The 19,320-nt window shown below is 40.2% G+C and overlaps 2 protein-coding genes across 10 annotated transcripts; both read left to right on the top strand.

The window, feature by feature from the left end:
* The first annotated feature begins 308 nt into the window (after nucleotides 1-308).
* Nucleotides 309-8,464, top strand: LOC118313009 (protein tyrosine phosphatase type IVA 3). Of its 3 annotated transcripts, none has more exons than XM_035638188.2 (7): nucleotides 309-424; nucleotides 3,416-3,911; nucleotides 5,136-5,279; nucleotides 5,389-5,481; nucleotides 5,585-5,715; nucleotides 6,036-6,110; nucleotides 6,444-8,464. In XM_035638188.2, the coding sequence occupies exons 3-7, from the start codon at nucleotides 5,175-5,177 to the stop codon at nucleotides 6,559-6,561; spliced, it is 522 nt and encodes a 173-aa protein (XP_035494081.1). In that variant the 5' UTR covers nucleotides 309-424; nucleotides 3,416-3,911; nucleotides 5,136-5,174; the 3' UTR covers nucleotides 6,562-8,464. The 3 variants fall into 3 exon arrangements, with proteins under 3 accessions (XP_035494081.1, XP_035494063.1, XP_035494072.1); XM_035638170.2 differs by lacking the exon at nucleotides 309-424 and adding an exon at nucleotides 471-727; XM_035638179.2 differs by lacking the exon at nucleotides 309-424 and adding an exon at nucleotides 852-1,223.
* Nucleotides 8,465-9,121: 657 nt separating this feature from the next.
* LOC118312930 (zinc finger protein ZFAT) lies at nucleotides 9,122-18,927 on the top strand. 7 transcript variants are annotated; one of them, XM_035638313.2, is made up of 23 exons: nucleotides 9,122-9,315; nucleotides 10,340-10,498; nucleotides 10,946-11,092; nucleotides 11,416-11,544; nucleotides 11,794-11,907; nucleotides 12,006-12,128; nucleotides 12,210-12,283; nucleotides 12,536-12,624; nucleotides 12,716-12,796; nucleotides 13,106-13,254; nucleotides 13,360-13,451; nucleotides 13,843-13,991; nucleotides 14,078-14,966; nucleotides 15,097-15,223; nucleotides 15,357-15,589; nucleotides 15,943-16,024; nucleotides 16,401-16,574; nucleotides 16,762-16,850; nucleotides 17,289-17,427; nucleotides 17,668-17,774; nucleotides 18,035-18,122; nucleotides 18,291-18,388; nucleotides 18,472-18,927. In XM_035638313.2, exons 1-23 carry the CDS (start codon nucleotides 9,297-9,299, stop codon nucleotides 18,679-18,681), a joined length of 3,561 nt encoding a protein of 1,186 aa, XP_035494206.2. In that variant the 5' UTR covers nucleotides 9,122-9,296; the 3' UTR covers nucleotides 18,682-18,927. The 7 variants fall into 7 exon arrangements, 6 of the variants coding, with proteins under 6 accessions (XP_035494206.2, XP_035494290.2, XP_035494034.2 ...); XM_035638397.2 differs by having other exon boundaries at nucleotides 10,340-10,507; nucleotides 12,554-12,624; XM_035638141.2 differs by having other exon boundaries at nucleotides 10,340-10,507; nucleotides 12,539-12,624.
* Nucleotides 18,928-19,320: the final 393 nt, after the last annotated feature.

Below are 19,320 nucleotides of genomic sequence, written 5' to 3'. Positions count from 1 at the left end.
TCAAGTTTAACAAAGAGATTATGAACAAAACCAGTACTATGCATTCGTTCATTCCACTGTGAACTGAATTACTTGTGAGACAATGGACTTCCGTGATTAGACCTTGTAATCATCGGCCTATAGGAAGGGGTGAGGAGAGTGGAGGAGGAGGAGGAGGAGGAGGAGGGAACAGCACCTCTGACTTCCCCACCAAGTGCCTGCTGGAAGGGGGGGGGGGGAGAGAAGAGTGGATGATGAAGAGGAGGAAGAGGAGGCAGAGAGGGAGTGAGGCTCTTCTCCTCTATCTCTCTCTCTCTCTCTCTGTAAGAGCATTAGCTGTAGAGTGTTCTGGTGGTGACAGGGCTGTCAGGGTCAGATGGCTGCTCAGCCTGATTAGACCAGCTCACAGCAGATCCTCAGCCCTACACAGCACTGCCACAGCAAGGTAGAGCTACAGACTGGAACATACTGTACACTCGAGAGAGAGAGAGAGAGAGAGAGAGAGAGAGAGAGAGAGAGAGAGAGAGAGAGAGAGAGAGGCATGGAGGGTTAAGGGTGAGGTAGTTCGGTGTGTGACAGCGGGGCAGAGCTACAGGTTGTTGCAAGAAAGACTTTCTGCTTTGGCTCCCAGATATCTCAGCTCCCAGACGCAGAACAAGACTGAACGCAGGTGGACTTTACTGTGGCATAGAGGGCAGAGGAAGTGATGTTTGTTCTGGGTTTGGGGATGACATTGAAGAGCTAACTGGTAAGGACACACATTCAGTACATTCGGTTTCTGTGGCTGTAAAAAAAAATGACATCACATTTGGCAAAGGGTTCCTGATGCTGACACAAAGCCAGCATGGGGCCCTTCTACAACAGGTTCTGTAGCTTTTGAGAACACTAAACCTGACAGGCAACCGTGTGGTCGCAGAGAATTTACATAGACTTTACATTTCCACTGCAGCAGAATCGCAGAACTTCACTGGCAGCGCGTCCGTCGAGAGCAGGAGGACAGGGGTGCCCTGGCATTGGACACGGCAGTTTCCACCAAAAATTGGATGGGTCACGGATTCAGCTGCCAGTGTAGATACAGCTATAAATACAGCTGCAGGTCTTCCGTGTCTACAGGGGTTGACTTTTACAGGCAGTCAGCTGGTTGAATGTCAGCACTACACTGTTGTACGCTTGCAGGACTTGGGTGGAACTGCCAGTCAGTGGTGTGTGGATTTCCCTGTTCAGCAGCCAAGCTGCCCACCGAGGTAAGAGGGGGTTGGAGGCTGGATAGCTTTGCAGAACTACGTCGAAAGTCAGGCATTTCTACGCTCTTTTTCCAGAGTGACTTGTGATTGGAGCTGCAAGAGAAAAAGACCTTTTACTAGAAGGCAGTAGAGGTGAAAGTGCCGTAACAGGATTAACAGGACCTATTCGAGGCTACTACTAACCCGTCCATGTCGCTGTCCATGCCACTAACACGCTTACTGTGCTTATTTCACCCTTACACTACAGGTGATGTCTGGCAATAGAAATAACATTGAGATCCATGTTTAACTTCTTCGGGTCCTAACCCAGCTTGTGACCGGGAAACAGTCAGGTAGTCAGACGACCAACTGGGGACGCACCTGTTTTTATGAAACCAAACTGCGCTCCAAGGCAACAGGGCTGATGGGATTTACAGTTTAAATTGGAATGAATGCTGCTGTCTAGCCATTCCATGACTATGGCACACGCTTTTGTTTCCTTTTTGTTTGTTTTTTTAATATCAAGTCACTCCATTTTAAAATGAAAGCTAAATGCCAGTTTTTTTTTATTGGATTTATGTTACCAAGAATATAGATTACAATTGGTCTTTCCCTAGTTCTTTGTTTGAATACTACTTTCAAATCCTTTTAATACCCGGTCTGCCTATCGGTTTCAGTGACAGTGCCCCCCCGGGCTTTCTGCTCTGTGTATTTCAAATGAGTTTTTATCCTGTGTGTCTCAGTTTTCATTTTGTTGTGCTTGTGACCCGTGAGGCTTAACCCCCCCAACAATAAACAGAAACAACATCTCTGTAAATCTCAGTGAAGGAAACTAAATGTTCTTTTATCTATCCTGATTAGTGTTAATTCGGATAAGTTCCTTATTATAGATAGTCAACAACCTGGAATAGACTACAGTCTTCCAGAAGAGTGAGTAAGTTGGCATGCGCATTTTGTGTGTGTGTGTGTGTGTGTGTGTGTGTGTGTGTGTGTGTGTGTGTGTGCGTTTTGTCAAAGCTTGGGTGAAGAGGTGACCACAGATTACCCAGATTACCTCTGTGCTTTCCCTAGTTGTGTGTCTGAATGTTTGGGTGTGTGAGTGAGAGGGTGGAGGGTTACAGCACCTTCCCTTCGCTTCTTCGCTGTCCTAAATATACATTATATATTTGATCTCAGATATTATAGAAGTATTACTAAATCGGAAAATAAACAAGAATTACAGTGGCAGTTTGCATTTTTTTTGTCTCAGCCAATCATGAGGGACAACACAACTAACCTTTGTTTGTATTTTCTTGGGGGATATTATATTTCTCGCTTATCAGGCTTATTTTGCGTAACTTTTGAGGAAAGTACATCATAATTCCACAAAAGGGCCCATTCCTCATTATTTCACTGCTTTGTAATGAATGGAGCAGATGTGAATGTTCTACAAATACATTGAACCAACAGGGCATGCAGGCTTCAGGTGGGATAAAGGCAATAAGCTCCTTCAGCCACAAAAAAGACACAATCCACCAAGTCTCGGTAAAATCAAATGAAACATTTGCTTTTTAGATTTTGCTCTCATTTTCTTCCTCAGACCAAATTTAATTTTGGTGATATTGTGCAGGCTAATCTAATACAATTTTTTTTCTGATTTCGTGAAAGGCATCATATATTAGATTTTCTAGCTCTTGTCATCTGTAGCCCGGCTTTCTTATCCATTTCATACGCAACACTTTTGTACATTCTTTTGTTCACGTTGTTTGCATTGGCCCAAAGATAATTCTGAATAATTCTGCTCAAACAAATCAGAATCCATTCCTTCAAATATCACTGGTCTTATAAAAAATCAATACATTTTCATGAATTAAAGCGTTGTCAAATAAAAGAGTTGAGGTACCATTTCACCCAGCAAATCCTGAACATGTATGTAATAGCTATGTCTATTGCTCTTGGTGTCTGGAGGTAGCCTACCTCTTCTGCTGAGGAATAAAAAGTAATAAAAGTATTAAATCTGTAAATGTGTATATGTTCATTTGTGCACTTGCGTGTTCATCAATACTTTTGCCTGTTAGATGGCATCCACTTGGCCTTTAAATAGCTGTAACTATAATTGCATGGCAACGTAATGTGGTCCTGCTGAATTACTGAAATCGTATTTGTGACTTACTTCGTGACTCTGGAAGTTGAATGTTTGACCAGTTTATTTTTCTGTACGTTTATTACTTCAGAATTGCTGGTTGATGGAGTTTGTGCGGCGGAGTGGTGACTACTGCCACGCCCAACACATTTAGACCCGATGTGGGATGAAGCTGCATTATGCCGTCCTGAGGCCCTGAACCCCGAGAGACCATTGGCCGTTGCCCTCTGAACCAGCCAGCTCATGGGGTAACAAGTGGAGTCTCGCACACCGGACGACATCTGGAGAGAGAGGAGGACAGAGAGAGACTTACTGAGGAAGACAAACCGAGAGAAAGAGAGGAAGACTGGACAATCAGAAAGATAAGAACCAAATAGAGGGACACAGGGAGAACTGACAAACTGTATCCTGTTGGACTATACAGTCAACTGACGGTGTAAAAGAGTCAAGACAACCGGACCTCGGAATTGGGGGAATAACTTTAACGACTGTAAACGGGAAAGTTCCACAACAGACAGGAAATCCAGAATCACCTGGAAGCCCAACATAAGAAGAAGTTAAAGAAGATTTAACAGCTGGAGCTAAAGGTGAGGAGTAACTGATGGATGTAACACCTTTTTTATTTAACTCCTGCACTTAACAAACTTGTTCTGGCATTCCACACATTTAATTGGGGGTGTGCCCTCCCCCATTTGTTTACTTCCCTGTGAGGACAATGATATCTCCCAAATACTTCTTATTAGTGTGAAAATGTAGCTGTGTACACCTTAGGGAAATGTGATGCAGGTCTAAATCGAGATTACTGATATTAAAATTCCGTCTTAAAATGCATTCACATCTCTTTTATGGAACATAAAAACATCTTTATTATCCACTTGCATGGAATTTTGACTTTGGCTATACATGCCAAGCACATGGTGGTTTACACAATGGGCAAAAAACGCCGCATGACAAAGATAGTTCATACATTCAGGCATACATACATAAAATTCTACAACCAACATTGGATGAAAAGGAAGAAAAAAAAGGCAATGAACATAATCCATTGATCCTGTAGTAGTAAACACTCGAGGGGTCATGAAATCTGACTTGACGGCCATAAGAAGTTAGTGACAGATCCAACAACAGAATGTTGTTCTTAACAAAATGTGAGTTTTCAGTTATTCTGACTAAAATGATTGTTCGTCTCAGCGTCATGAGAAAGATGTCAGTCAAGCACGGTCTGTATAAAGTCATCAAGACGTCCATCAATCAAATAGTGAAAACAGCTGTCAGGCCTGTCATGGGTGTGGAGCAGATTTGTAGATCAATAATGTCCCCTCACTAGCCTCTAACTTCTTGTTATTCATTGATTAACTATAGGCCCTTTCACAGCGCCCTTTAAGGAAACGCACAGGTCTAACTGATAGTATAAACTCTGGCTAGTTCAAGGTCAAGTTCAGTTCAAGTCCCAGACATGATGCTTGGGCAGAGGCCTATTCTCTTCTATGATGTTTTAGATAATTAGTTCAATCCAATATAAAGTGATGGATACTTTGTGGACAACAATCAAGACAAATCTTTGAATAGTCATGTGATCATAGAATCATGAAAAACACATTTAAAGTTTGAGATACATTTTGTAATGACACTCTGTTGCATTTCCTTTTAAAGATCGTATGGGTATTTTTTAATTGCTTTTTTCATGTATCTAACAGGCTTCCAAATATGTTCCAAATATAGATCATATATTTGAAATCATACTCATTTGAAGCTATAAACCATAGCCTACATATCCCACTGACACTGAGCTTATAATTTACTGCAAACAGATAAGGGTCAGAGGTCATCCTGGGTGGTCAAAGGTCACAATGGCCACCATGAACCGTCCAGCTCCAGTGGAACTGTGCCACAAGAACATGAGATTCCTCATAACACACAACCCCACAGACAGCACCCTCAGCTCCTTCATAGAGGTAAGCCGCATGTGAGAAACTGCCATCAGGACACAGAGCTTCATACAGACAAGATACACATGCATATTTGTTGTGAAAATCTTCTTCTGTCACTGTTGCCTCCTGCCAGGACCTGAAGCGGTTTGGTGCCACAACTGTGGTTCGCGTGTGTGACATCACTTATGACAAAACGCCGCTCGAGAAAGAGGGCATTACCGTGGTGGTGAGGATACAACACACAAACACACCATTTAGGCTCTAAATCAGTCATCCAGTGGCAAGGTGTAAAGTGCAGGAAGTGAGTGAGTGTTCTGCTTCTCGCTCAGGATTGGCCCTTCGATGATGGAGCCCCACCCCCGAGTAAGCTTGTTGATGATTGGTTGAGTCTGCTGAAGAAGAATTTTCAGGAGGATCCGGGATGCTGCGTGGCTGTTCACTGTGTGGCTGGACTGGGACGGTGAGATGCACAGCAAGAAAAATACACACACACACAGAGAGAGAGAGAGAAAGAAAGATAAGGGAATAACTAATCCTTTCAGTAAAGAAAGAAAAAGGTAAAAGAAATGATGATTATGAAATGACCAGATACACTGATTTCATATCACAAACAAAACCCAGACAAAACCTGAAAGTCTCTAATCCTCAAAAACAAACCAATAGCTGTTACCTCATCAGTCGATCTCTACAGACAAACAAACTAGTGTTATTTTTTGTGACATCAGACTAAACAGAAACACGCGACTCTGTGTGTTTGTGTGTTTTGTGTCATGTATACAGGGCTCCTGTGCTGGTTGCTCTGGCTCTGATAGAGAGCGGGATGAAGTATGAAGATGCCATTCAACTTATCAGGCAGTAAGTGCATCTCTGTACCACATCCTGTGTATTCATCCTCACGCAGTTAGAACATCATAAGATCATTTGTGTGTATGAATAGCCTCTATGTTTTACTCCATGTGACAATGTGAGGCTTATATGATATGATAAATGTAAACAAACACAGGAGGAGCTGTAGATACAGAGATCAGATGGAGATGGAATTGAAAAAAATCAACTGGATTGTACAATAAGGGACAGGAAGTCCACAAGCTTTTCATAGTCATTGTGTTCAAAAACACTGAAAGCTGCATTTTAAATGATTTCACTTTCACCACTGACTTCCCATGTTTTTGTGTTTGTATATTTCAGGAAGCGTCGTGGAGCCATCAACAGCAAACAGCTAACCTACCTGGAGAAATATCGATCCAAGCAGAGACTCCGCTTCAAAGACTCTCACACACACAAGAACAAGTGTTGCACCATGTGAACACACACACACTAACACACAAACGCTTGCGCGCGTGCACACACACACACACACACACACACACACACACACACACACACACACACACGTTTCGGTTCTCAGGAATCCAACCATAAGCCTTGGCTCCCCCACATCATTAGCCCATTAGTCTGGGAATTTCTGAATGTTTTTACCGTAATTTGATCAGAACCTTCCTTTGTTCCCTTGTTTGTAATGATTACATGTCTTTAAAGTTTAATCCATTGCATGTTGCTGTATTATATAATTCTCAGTGAAGAATGATGGAAAAGAGATGTGGGATGGAAAATCCCCCAAAAAATATAAGTTTTGTAGCTAATTGTGGACGCATATCTGCATCATTAGATTGTTCTGTAAAATACACAACGTTGGGTCAGGGGAAATGTGTGGAGGTGTTTCAATCACATTAAATTGTTTCAAGAAATCAAATCCATGGTGTGGGCCCATGGGGACACCTGAACTGATTTGGTGCAGGACTGATTTACTATAGAAACCTGATGCTTTCAGCCTTTAAAAGCTTTGTACAGATGTTCAATATGTTTAAATATAACCATGTTCAAGGAATGTAATTAAATGCAGTATTTATTTTTCTTTGAGATTGCTTCTCAGTTACCATTTTTTAATTATTTTGGCACACTAAATGTTGAAACACTGAAACACAAGAATAAGATCACCTTATCAGCTCGCTCTTTTTTATCTCGGTAGATTCTCTCTTACATTGTTCCAGTTGACGTTCGTTCTCGGTGTAACTGGAGATATAAGGGCTAATTTTCATCCATTCGTCTACAGTCAGTAGGAAATTCAACTGCTACAAGGCTGCAGCACATGGAGAATTTTGACAATCATAAACCCTTTATTTGGTTTTGTCACAGTCACTGTTTTAATATTACATCATACACTGTGCTCCAATAATTTGTTTACATATCTGTGTGTGTATTGCATGTTATGCTCTGTTTACTGACACCCACAGAAGGAAACATATTGGTAAGCAGCCACTGATTTCACATGAGATTATGTAGTACATATGTGTTTTATAAATAAGAAATGTTGAAAAATCTACTGTAATCCTTCATTACATGAATTCTAAAATCCTGTGAACAAGATGTAAATAATATTAGATGAGGAATTTTCTAATTACAACTTTCCTTCTATAAAGCAGGGTGAACCACTCCTCCCAGTCAGTGACTGTGCAAAATAATATTAAATAATTTCTGGTATTACAAATATTTTTTACAAATGTGGGAGGAGTGTCTGTCACACCACCAGTTGATGACACTTAATGGTCAAGCTCTCAGTTGAATCCCAAGCCAATGTTGGCCTGCTATGTTTGTGGATAAATGAAATATTGGTCTAATTCTATCACAAACGTTGCCGTGCATTTTCACATCTTTTACACTTGGTTACAGTATCTGACACATTTTTCTTGTGAAGTGGAATTTCCTTATTTTGGCTGATGTAGACAACTGCTCCTGACACTTGTTTCATTTTTAATTCAGAATTGATTGTGTGGTTCATTTGCTGATATTAGAGCATGCACTTTTTATGTATTAGGTTGCTTATGATAGTCACCTTATCATGTGTTATTAATAACATCTACAACCGGAAAAACAATTTGTGTGAAAGAAATGAGAGCAGAAGGTGTAATCTAAAGTAAAGAGGTCGACAACTTTTACAGACTGGTCTACACCGTGTGTGTGTGTGTGTGTGTGTGTGTGTGTGTGTGTGTGTGTGTGTGTGTGTGTGTGTGTGTGTGTGTGTTTGGTTGCCTTTAGCTGTTGTTGCTCATTGGGACTCAGACACTTTTTAAAATGTGAAAACAAATGCTGTAAATGTTTGTATGTCTGTAAATTCTTGAATTGTTTAATAAAGGTTTTGTCGTTGTTAATAGCTGTTCATGAATTCATTTTTCAAACGTTTGTATGGGTAATTCTTTAATTATAAAAAAATATAAAACATAAAATCAAAAATCAAAATGAAAATACCATTTAAAAAACATTTGCCAGCTTTTTGAAAACTCAGTTGGTTCAGTACTTCTTAAGCTGCATAAAAAACAGTGTTGCCAATATTATAATTATATACACACATAAAGCCAGTCTGTGAGCTTGATGACAAAACATGCATGCAGTGGATGGGCCTTGGCATTTGATTAACATTGTTATATGACAATATAAAGCATATACTTAAATTGGATTTTCTTTTTCACATTTTTATATTTTTCAGTAATTTGTTGTCTCTCTGTAAACTGTAACATTAACAGTGCATTGTCTTTTTATTTAAAAAAAAAACACGTTTCACTTATCAGACAATTCTTAGCCATGATGTAGCTGTTTACCCTTTACATTCACTATACGGAGAGTTAGTGTAATAGTTTTTACAACAGCTTTCCTGGTGCAACTTGAAACAATGTACAACAAATTCAAATTTTTGTAGGATAAGTTGAATTTTCCTCGAGAAAAACTCACCTCCTGATGTCGCTGTAGTTCCAAAACAAGCCGCAATCCAGTCCTCCCGCCACAGGGGGCGCTGTCTGGTACATCAACACCAGATCCTGTCCAATTCCGCTGGTTGGAGGGACTGGTGTCGCAGATTCGACAGAATTTTCTATGCACGTTATCTAAAATTAGGCTCTAAATCTAAATTAGTGATGTCATTAAGTGTTATGACGGCTCTTATCCGTCGATAAATTTGTTTTATTTCGTTATTCATGCGCTGGAGAAATGGATATGCAAAAAGCAGGTAAGAATGTTTGCTAGCTTCAACTCGAATATGTTTGTCGGGTCTGCATTTTCGCTTGGGCCAAATCAAAATAACAGAACGCGTCTACATTTAAAACCCATTCATTTTCACAGTCTTGTGTTTTCTGTTGACACCGTGGACATTATCTTCAGATTTTTCTTTTTCAAAAAGAAGGTACTAAAGGTCTACAGAGTTTGGTGGGACACTGTGGACAACTGCACTGAAGTGTTCGGTGACTCTTTGACCATTAGATTATAAGTAGTGGAAGTTTTCTGTGACAGAGATCATTGGCAGCATGTAAAAAAATACACACCAATAAGCCCTCAAAAACAGGCTACTCTTTTCAGCCTTCCCCGATTAGTTTACTGAAAAAGAGAAAAAAAAATGAAATTTGCAAACTCATAATTTGCCAAATATTACTGTATATTACTGAAGCTGAACTCACCACGAGTGACCTGGAAACATGATTAATCATTAATGGCCCCTTAAACATGAAGATTTCCAACTTTTCAGTTTTATAAACTTCTAAATTTATTAATCTTCGCGCTATGACCTGACCAAACAATTGACCAAACAATTTGACAAAAAAAACAACAAACAACAACAACAATTTAGGAAAGTAATCAGAGCCCAAACCCTCATTATCTGCATTATCTACCTTTACAGAAATGAAAACAAGAAGCAGACATTTCAAACAGCATTCAAGTTTAACCTGTTTTAATGCTTGAGACTTCACTGTAGTGACACAAAGGCTGTTGCTCATCAGTCATGTATCAGGCCCGAAGTTTCTGTCATGTCAAAGAAAGACCGCTTTCACTTTCCTTGCAGGATGTTGCAGGTGGATAGACAATAGAACTTGTGCATGTAAATATGAGGTATAAGAAGCCCAAACTTAAAAAGTCTGCTTCCATGTTCTGAGGAAAGTAAATTATGTTTATCTATTTCATTTTTCCTCTCTCTTTAAGGTTTAAAATGACTCTGTTTCCTCTCTTAACCTACTCCTTCCTCGTCCCTGTCTTTCTAGCTGGTTCCATGTTCATGTGTCGGCTGTGCAACCTCTTCTCCCCCAGTCGCTCTCTGCTGCTGGACCATTGCTCCGAGCTGCATCCCCAGCAGGAGCCTTCTGATGACATCATCATTGCACTGCAACCACTTGTATCAGAGCCTGTGAAGACGCTGGCAGGTCTGATTGGTGTGTCATTGCTACTTGTACAAGAATATGTGTCAGAATCATTATTAATACATTCACTAACTTGCAGATGATTTGACTTGATTATCAGTCCAAGAACAAAAGCAGTACCACAACTTGACTTGAGTCCCTATCAATATCATTGGACAAAGTTATTTACAAAATGATTAAAATGCAAAGCTATTGCAAACATTAACAACTCATGAGAGCAGAAAAGTAAATTCTATACAGTTCATTACATTTAAATAATTTGTGGAATCCTATAACTCTTATCCTTTTTTCTTTGTCTTTGAGGGATTACAGTGGAGTTCTATGACACAAGTCTGAAGCTACAGTAGATAAGGCTTTAGCTTCTCAGAAAATAATTGGTTGTTGCATAATCTCGATGAGGATAAAAAGATGAAGAAACCCCAAGTGTTGTGCTGTTTTCTTGGCCCACAGAGAGCCCGGTGAAACGGAAGCGAGGACGACCAAAAGGATCTACAAAGAAGTCCAAGGCTGACTCTTCCCATTCTCTAGAGGATAACTTTCAAAGACAAGATGAAGGGAACAAGAAGGAGGGAGACTCACAAAGTAGCTCGATAGAAGGTAGTGCTGTTATCATTCATATGTATCCGATAATTCTGTCTTTTTCATGCAATAGATGGAACAGGAGATTTTACAACAATACATAAATACATACAATAAATTTAATCAATAAAAGTAGTTAAAATGTTGACACTTTAACTCAGTCTTATTCAATCACTGCAGCTCAGAAAAACACAAGGATATTGTGCGATGATAATTGGAAATAAAAACTAAACCATTTAATGTATTTTATTAGAAACAATATCCACACATTATATATATGCTAAACAAACGTTTTTCCTGCCCTCTGCATTCTGACTCTTTTTTTTGTGATCTTTCGCTAGGTGAGAGCCACGATAGGATTTTGGGACTTGATTGTAGAGACTGCCATCGCTCATTCAGCAACAGACGACAGATCCTTAAACACATATGTATGAGAGAGCAGGAGGCGGAGGAGGATGAAGAGGACAATGGTGAGGAGTGAAACGACAAACACAGAAATGTGAAATAAGTACCAGGGACAGAAAAGTTAACGTGCCATTGAACCTTACAAAGAACAGTTAGTTGGGCTGACTTGTGGAAGCATTGGCTATGATTACAGATCATTGAGTATGTCTGTGTTGACTACGGTACAGATTTTGAGAAAGAGTACAGAAAAATTAAACTTATTGTACTTGGCAGTTCGGGTGGCTGTGATTAATTGGAAGTACAAAAATTTTCAGGGAGGATCGTTGCTGAAGCAGGAGTTGAAGGTTCTGGGAGTTTGGAGCATGCGAATGCTGACCCAAACAAGAAGAACCAAAACACAGTGAGACCAGAAACTTCGAGAGAAAAGGGTGTGTTTAAGACCTGCTTGTAGTTTCTCTTTGTCCCTGTCTTTGGGTTGAGTTTTACGTTTCCAGCAATCTGACCCTGACCTTTTCTCTCCTTGTAGACATGGGCAGCTTGAGATCAACGAGAACCAACCGAAGCCGCATAACCAGAGAAGGAGCACCAGTAACAGAAAACAAGAAGTCCGTCATTAGCGTTGTTCTGACAGAAGATGAAACACTTCCAGGTTAGCCTCAAAGGGTTCTTTTTGTGCTAGTTTTTGTCAGGCAGTATGTCTCATGTTTAATGGTTACCCTTATTTCAACAGGTGTTTTTAAAATGGTTCCAGTAGAGGACTGTTTAGCAGAAACAGAGTCTACAGCCAACAAGACTCAGCCTCAGGTGAGCCCAGAATATCCATCTTGAAGATTTCTAAACTGTTGTTTTGGGGGTCCACCATTTTTTTTACACTAGGATGTCGGCCCAAAAGTAAAAGAAAAACTTTTTAAATGTTTAAAATGTTTTGATTCTGTGATTAAATTTAGTTGTGTTTTTTTTACAGTCCTAAGAGACTTATTATCTAATATAATATTTTATTCATCTGTGAATCCCAATATTACACAGGTTTTTTACTAAATGTTTCTGGTCATGCAGCAGTCTGTTGTCTTCCAGAGTCAGTCACAAGACCTTGCAAGTGAATCCACAATCTCAGAAGGTGACCCTGAAACGGACCAGGAGCCCAGGTAATATAATGGAAAATACCCAGCTCTCCTAAAGTTCTTTGAATGTAATACATGATTAATTAAAAAAAAAAATCTCTTTTTCTGCGCCTAGTTCTAACCCAACCTTCACAACAACCACAGCAGCAGCCAACAGAGGCTTCCAGGAATATTCTATCAAACAAGATGCTTCAAAGTACTGTATGAATATTTTTTATTGAATGTATTAACAATGATTTTATTGTGCAGTGGTTACGATTACGTCTGGAGATAAAGTATAGCTGTAAACTGAAAGCTAAATACTGTTTGATGTCACTATTTCATAATTGATAGATTATCAACAGACAATAAATGTTTTTCCTATTTCAAGAATAGTTCAAAGTTATTTTTTTTGATTGCTTGTTTGCATGTTGATAAGTGAAAAGCCTAGTTGCAACCTAGAATCAGTAATCTTGGTCAATGGGAAAATATAATATTGTCAACCTCTCTGCCACCCCTCTCCCAGTTTACTTCAGAGCCAGCTGAAGATCTTCACCTGTGAGTTCTGCAATAAGATCTTTAAGTTCAGACACTCGCTGGTCGCCCACCTCAGGACACACACCCAGGAGAAACCGTTCCAGTGTCCACATTGTGACTATGCATCAGCCATCAAAGGTAAATCAAGGCTAACACAAGCAAAGAAAAAAATCACAGCCATTAAAAATATTTGTAAATTTGTAAAAAGACTGTTTACCTACTTACTTAATTTTCCCCTCAAAGCCAACCTGAATGTTCACCTGAGGAAACACACAGGAGAGAAGTTCAGCTGTCAGCACTGTCCTTTCAACTGCCTCAGCCCAGGACACCTCAAGGTGTTATTATTACTTTATTCGTCTTCTTCTGTTGTTGTTGTTGTGGTTGTAGTAGTAGTATGTATTTTTTTGTCTAAACAGAATCAACATGTGCATTTGAAGATACAATTTAAATTATTTTTATTAGGGTTACTGTATGCTATCAAGAATCTTCATACTGCAATACAGCAGTTCACTGGCTTTTAAATTGTGATGGAACAGTGGATGTATTTTTATACATGTGATTTTGTTGCAGGGTTGCACTCTTTGATTTTTGTTCCGTGAGAAACAGTTTGTATGTTTTTCCCATTCAGACAGACTTTTTTGCTATGTAGAGTCTGTATTTCCGAGCATGAACCTGCACAGTTTTCCTGGATGCCGCTGTCAATGTTTTGCGTTTCTGCTAACACAGGTCCACATAGAGCGAGTCCACCTGAAGGTGAAGCAGCACTGTAGCTTCTGTGAGAAAAAGTACTCCGATGTAAAGAACTTGCTGAAACACATTGAGAAACGTCATAACCTCAAAGAACCTACAGTCTACCAGAGCTACCAGCAGCTGAGGTAGAATCTTCTGTAAAAAAAAATGAATCCATCTGTTATTTGACCAACTTACCCACCTTCCTTTCTAATTCATTTATCTCTCCTAGGTTAAAGACTCGTCAGGGCCTCAGACAGCTCCTGTACCACTGTTCCACCTGTAAACGACGCTTCAAGAACCAACTCGAGCGGGAGCGCCACCTCTTGGTCCACGGGCCTCAGCGTCCCTTCGCCTGCCTGCTCTGTGACCACGCTGCGACCAAGATAGATGCCCTCGCTGCTCATGTCAGGAAACACCTTTTCCTGTACGTGTGCTGTGTGTGTGACGGGAAGTTGGTCAGCGCTCAGAGACTAAGGAGTCACCTGAAAGAGTCTCACCCTGAACGTGACCAGGAGCAGGCCTTCACGGACTGTATCAATAACAGCTACTACCTGATACAGCCTGGAGGAGACATGTGTGGGGATGAGGAAAGCGAGGACACAAAGAGAGGGAAACGGGGAGAGCATGGGACAGAGCAAGAGGGTGAAAGAAATGGTGTCGGAGGGGAAGAGAGGGAACATGAGAGGGAAGAAGCTAAAGCTCAGGGTGAATGTGCAGAAGGCGTGCAGGTCACAGAAGGAGAGAGACGGAAAGAAGGAGAGATAAAAATTGGATGTGCACCACAAGGTTCCCAAGACACGGTTTCTATAGAAACCTCAACTCCTGATGACGTACAGGACAAAGCAACAGCTGGAGAACCAGCGCAGGCAAACTCAGTGGACTCATGCACCCCAGCAACTGAAAACACAGGCAGGCTCAAACACAACACAACTGTTTTATCACCAGAGAGCATCCACTGCCCTCTCCTGGAGGATAAGACTCGAGAAAATACACACGCAGCCAAAAACACAAAAACAACTTCATCATCAGGAAATGAAAACTCGCTCGATTTGGGCGTGCACACACCTTCGTCATCATCACCTCCAGGGGCAGAGGACCAAACTCCTCATTCAGAGAAGGTCAATAATTACAGTTTTTGTGAATGCTGCAGTCGTTTTCACAAATGATTAATGTGATGATTATTTTCTTTAATTAGTGTTTTGGCCTGTATATCATCAGACAACTCGTTCTTTGTTTTTCTGCTGGCAGGAGTCAGATATTGGCCGCCAAAGTGCTTTCCAGCAGGTGTTCTCATCTCTTCAGAAGACTCCCCTTAATGTGGACACTTTCCAGAAGCTCAGGAAAACTTACGGAGACCTGGAATGCCAATACTGTGGTGAGTTGATGAAACCCTATCGAGTAGACTGGTCTTGCCATGTATTTTATTGTATTTCACTTGAAATTTCACTTAATACTTCATTTTGTTATTCATTTCTAAGCCTTTTCCCTGTTTTTTTTCTTCTGCACAGGTAAACTGTTCTGGTACAAGGTTCAATATAACGTCCACGTACGCACCCACACCAAGGAGCACTTGCACTACTGCACAAAGTGTAGCTACTCGTCGATCACCAAAAGCTCCTTAAAGCGGCACCAGATCCAGAAGCACAGTGGTTTGCTGCTGCCTTGTTCTAACCCCGGCTGTAAATACACCACACCAGACAAATACAAACTACAAGCTCATCTGAGGACGCACCAGGAACAGGTAACCAGCCTGAGCATATTCTCAATATGTTTCATATTGTTCAGTGTTGGGAATTCCTTTTTTACAGACCGCTAGTGCAGTTGCAGTAAGCATAACATACTTGTGGAAAGTATGTTGCTGGTCTTGGTAACATTTAAATTCATGGTGATACGGAAAATTAATAATCCTTTGACTGTGAACATAAACTAGGAGAATATTCCAACTCTGATTAAATGTCATTTTTACATAATTACTATCAAATAAAATTTAGATTTTGCTATGAAATTTAATTTATCCGAATATCATTGGTCATTGTTTCTTTATGGAATGCAAAAATGACCTCATGATGTCTTTGTATTGGGATTGATTTACAGGGAAGGAGTGTGGCCTGTCCTATCTGCCAGCTCAGCTTTACAGAGCAGAGGCTAAAACATCACATCAAAACGTCCCACCCTGGTAAAGAACTCACAAATGTATCCAGAGACGAAAACACAACTGAACTGTTTACGTTCCTCTCAGTGTCTCAATTCCAAGCCTGTCCTTTAAATCAGTACAGATTTCCAGTAAAACTTGGTGGAAGGCTAGCACATGAGCCAGGAGGATGGACTAGTCTGAGTGAATTGTACTGCTGGTCAATTTGTGAAGTTATGAAAACACAAACAAACAAAAATGTCTGCTTGTGTGCATATGGCATTATCTCAAATATTCAAGAATTGGAGGGCACTTTTTAGCATTTTTCTGCTGTTCTCTATTTCTATTGTATTGTCTGTGCTGGGCTGCGGCAAACCTTATAATATAAAGTGTGTATTTGTATACGTGTCCATCTGTTCAGGTCTGAAGCCATACCTCTGTAGTGTGTGTGACTACGCAGGCCGCAGCAGGAGTAACCTGAAGACTCATATGAATCGACACAACACAGATAGACCTCACCTCTGTGACCTGTGTGGTAAAAAGTTCAAATCTAAAGCCACGCTGAAAAGCCACAGACAGAGCCACACAAAAGAAGGTACATGAACTTTCCTGTGTCGCTGATGATGATGATGTATTTTGTTATGCCATTGTTGCAAATTGAATCACCATGCATTAATTTTGTATATTTATATGATCTATTTTATGATTGACTATGGACTGTATGTTGCGATTGGAATCTGAGGTGATGATTAAAAATAAGGGCGATAATTCTGTTTGTGCAGGGAATCGGTTTAAATGTTCGGAGTGTGACTTTACCTCAGTCTCTAAACCTTCCTTGCTCAGACATAAGGAGCAACACGCTGAATTTAAGGTCAGAATACACAAACACACACACACACACTCACACAAACACCTTATTGCCTCTTAATATACATATACCATTATACTATACTGTATGTCTATTAATTAATCAAATATTAACATGAGGAAATTGCCTACCAACCTCATTCATCTTGGATGTTTATTTCCATAAAATATGCCATTATTTTGAAATAATTATTTTTAGTAGTAGTTTTTTTTGTAATGTGCAGAAGCTTTAGATGTGATTTTTAAAAATTTAATCTATGAACAATTTTGTCTCACTCACAGTGTTCTAAAGATTTCCTACCCACTTTCTCAACCAAATTAAATAATAGTACAAGTAGGTCATAAAGCTCAAGGTGGTGGTTCACAAAATGTTAAATTCAGTCCCGACTGATAATTAATTTTGCTTTAACTCGTGTGTGTGTGTTTCTATCTATCCATTTAGCCGTTTCGTTGTGCCCACTGCCACTACTCCTGTAACCTTGCTGGTCCCCTGAAGCGACACTACAGCTTGAAACACCCAGATCAGAAATACGAGAATGCCGGACCTGGACTGCCTAATGCTGAGGCTCTGAAACGTCAAGGTCTGCTCTCTTTTCTTTCCCACTGTCAATTTCAGAACATCGTTTTCTTGAAAGTAATAAAATGGCTCTACTCTGGGTTTCAAGTGATATCTTAATTTGTGTCACTGCCGGGTAATGTTCTGCTTTGTGTGCAGCTTTAGACACTGTTCTCATTGGCACGGAGAGCTTTTCTCAGAAAATAAAACAGTGTCTTTACAGAACAAGAAGTGTTTTTCAGCTTTCGTCTGTCTCTGTGTTCAGGTGGAAAGAAGTGTCCTGATTGTGAGTTTGTTTATCGCACCAAGTGGGAGATGAATCGCCACCTGAAGAGCAAACACAGCCAGAAAGTGGTGGAGGACTCTTGGGAGGTAAACAGAATACACACACACACACACACACACAGACTAGACACTGAGGGGAAAAGCGTCTGGGTTGATTTTTCTTATCCCTGAAAATTATATTTCTGATTTAGTAATCGTGAACCTGCTACCAAGATATGAGAAGCAAGAAAAAGTGCTAGCTTCACCATGTTATCATACAGTATATTATAAGTACCAGTTGTTTTTATTTGTCAAAAAGCCAGAGTTTTTAGGATAAAACAATATCTGCCATTTCTATAAATATCCAGGCGGTGGAGGCAATAGAGGCCCAATATGTGACTCTGGAGGATGAAGAGCAGCTGACAGAAACACCTGTAGCAGCCCTGCACGACAACGGTAACAACAGCAACAGTGACAAACATATAGTACATAAGTAACCCTGCACGGACCAGGCACCTCTTTAATGTTTTTTTTTCTCTATAGATAATAATTTGTCCCTATTTATGTACATTACTAATGTGCTTGAGTGTTTACCCTATGTAACACACTGGCTTTTTTGTTCAGTTGATATCCAGCAAATCACTGAGTTCAGTTCAGAGACTCACGACGCCGTCACCTCCATGGTCGCCATGGCTCCGGGCACCGTTACTGTCGTACAACAGGTACAGTACACATCATCACCTCGCTCACTCAGGAAATCACGGCTGGTGTCAAACAAAATATTGATGTTGAGTTGTTGCCAAAGTTGCAGGTGGCAGACGAGCAGGAAGTCGATAACTGCAGCAACCAGCTGATGGTGGTGAACGCAGAGGGGGATCTAACTGGGGACCAGGTGATGGTGGTGGAGGATGCACACGGCCTGGAGGCTCTGACGGTCCTCACTCAGGGCGATGACACTCACCACTATATTGTCTACGTTCAGGAACACACTGTAGAAATCAACCAGCAATGCTAGCAATTTAACACAGTACTGCCAATCTATCTGTGCTGAGTGAAACAGCATCAACAGAAAATGTAAAATATCATCAAATGTACCACTAAGCAATAAAACCAGGACTTGGTAAAGTTCCTGTTCATCATTAAGAATTTTTAAAATTATCTTTTAGGCACTCTGTAATTACGAAAATACCAAGTGCAATACTTTGTTTTGTGACATATTTTGTTTATTTTTGTTTGTATAAAGTATGTTATTCAAATATAACCCCTGGTCTGTACTTCTTGATGAACTGGAGTGGATTCATGTTCAAGTAAGAATGTTATATAGTATTGATTTAAGTTAAGTTGTTGTTCACATTATTTTGTCTGGAACCTCAAACCTGTTTTTATGAAAACTAATATGACAAATGCAGTATGATATGAGAAATAAACATCATAGTCTCTTTGCAAACTATTAAAAGTAGTAAGCACGGGCAGAAAGTGCTGAACATTTCTATAAAATTAAAGAGGAAGAGAGTCACACCTTGCATTGGGGTACTCAAGTGTCAAGTGCAAAATTCTGACAGAACTAATTTGTGATATGACATACATGACAGTGTTTACATAAGCTGAACACATTGCCATTAGGGTGAAAAAGTCAGTCTTAGCAGAAACATTG

The sequence above is a fragment of the Scophthalmus maximus genome, chromosome 1 (assembly GCF_022379125.1).
Source record: "Scophthalmus maximus strain ysfricsl-2021 chromosome 1, ASM2237912v1, whole genome shotgun sequence".
NCBI classification, from domain to species: domain Eukaryota; kingdom Metazoa; phylum Chordata; class Actinopteri; order Pleuronectiformes; family Scophthalmidae; genus Scophthalmus; species Scophthalmus maximus.
Note: the sequence above shows the minus strand (reverse complement) of the source record. Positions and strands in the feature narration are given on the sequence as shown.

Coding starts and splice junctions, on each gene's coding strand:
- LOC118313009 (XM_035638188.2), top strand. CDS start 5,175: ATGGCCACCATGAACCGTCCAGCTCCAGTGGAACTGTGCCACAAGAAC. Junction 5,280..5,388: donor CCCTCAGCTCCTTCATAGAG/GTAAGCCGCATG, acceptor GCCTCCTGCCAG/GACCTGAAGCGGTTTGGTGC. Junction 6,111..6,443: donor GCCATTCAACTTATCAGGCA/GTAAGTGCATCT, acceptor TGTATATTTCAG/GAAGCGTCGTGGAGCCATCA.
- LOC118312930 (XM_035638058.2), top strand. Junction 12,797..13,105: donor ATCAAACAAGATGCTTCAAA/GTACTGTATGAA, acceptor CCCCTCTCCCAG/TTTACTTCAGAGCCAGCTGA. Junction 16,575..16,761: donor ACAGAGCCACACAAAAGAAG/GTACATGAACTT, acceptor CTGTTTGTGCAG/GGAATCGGTTTAAATGTTCG.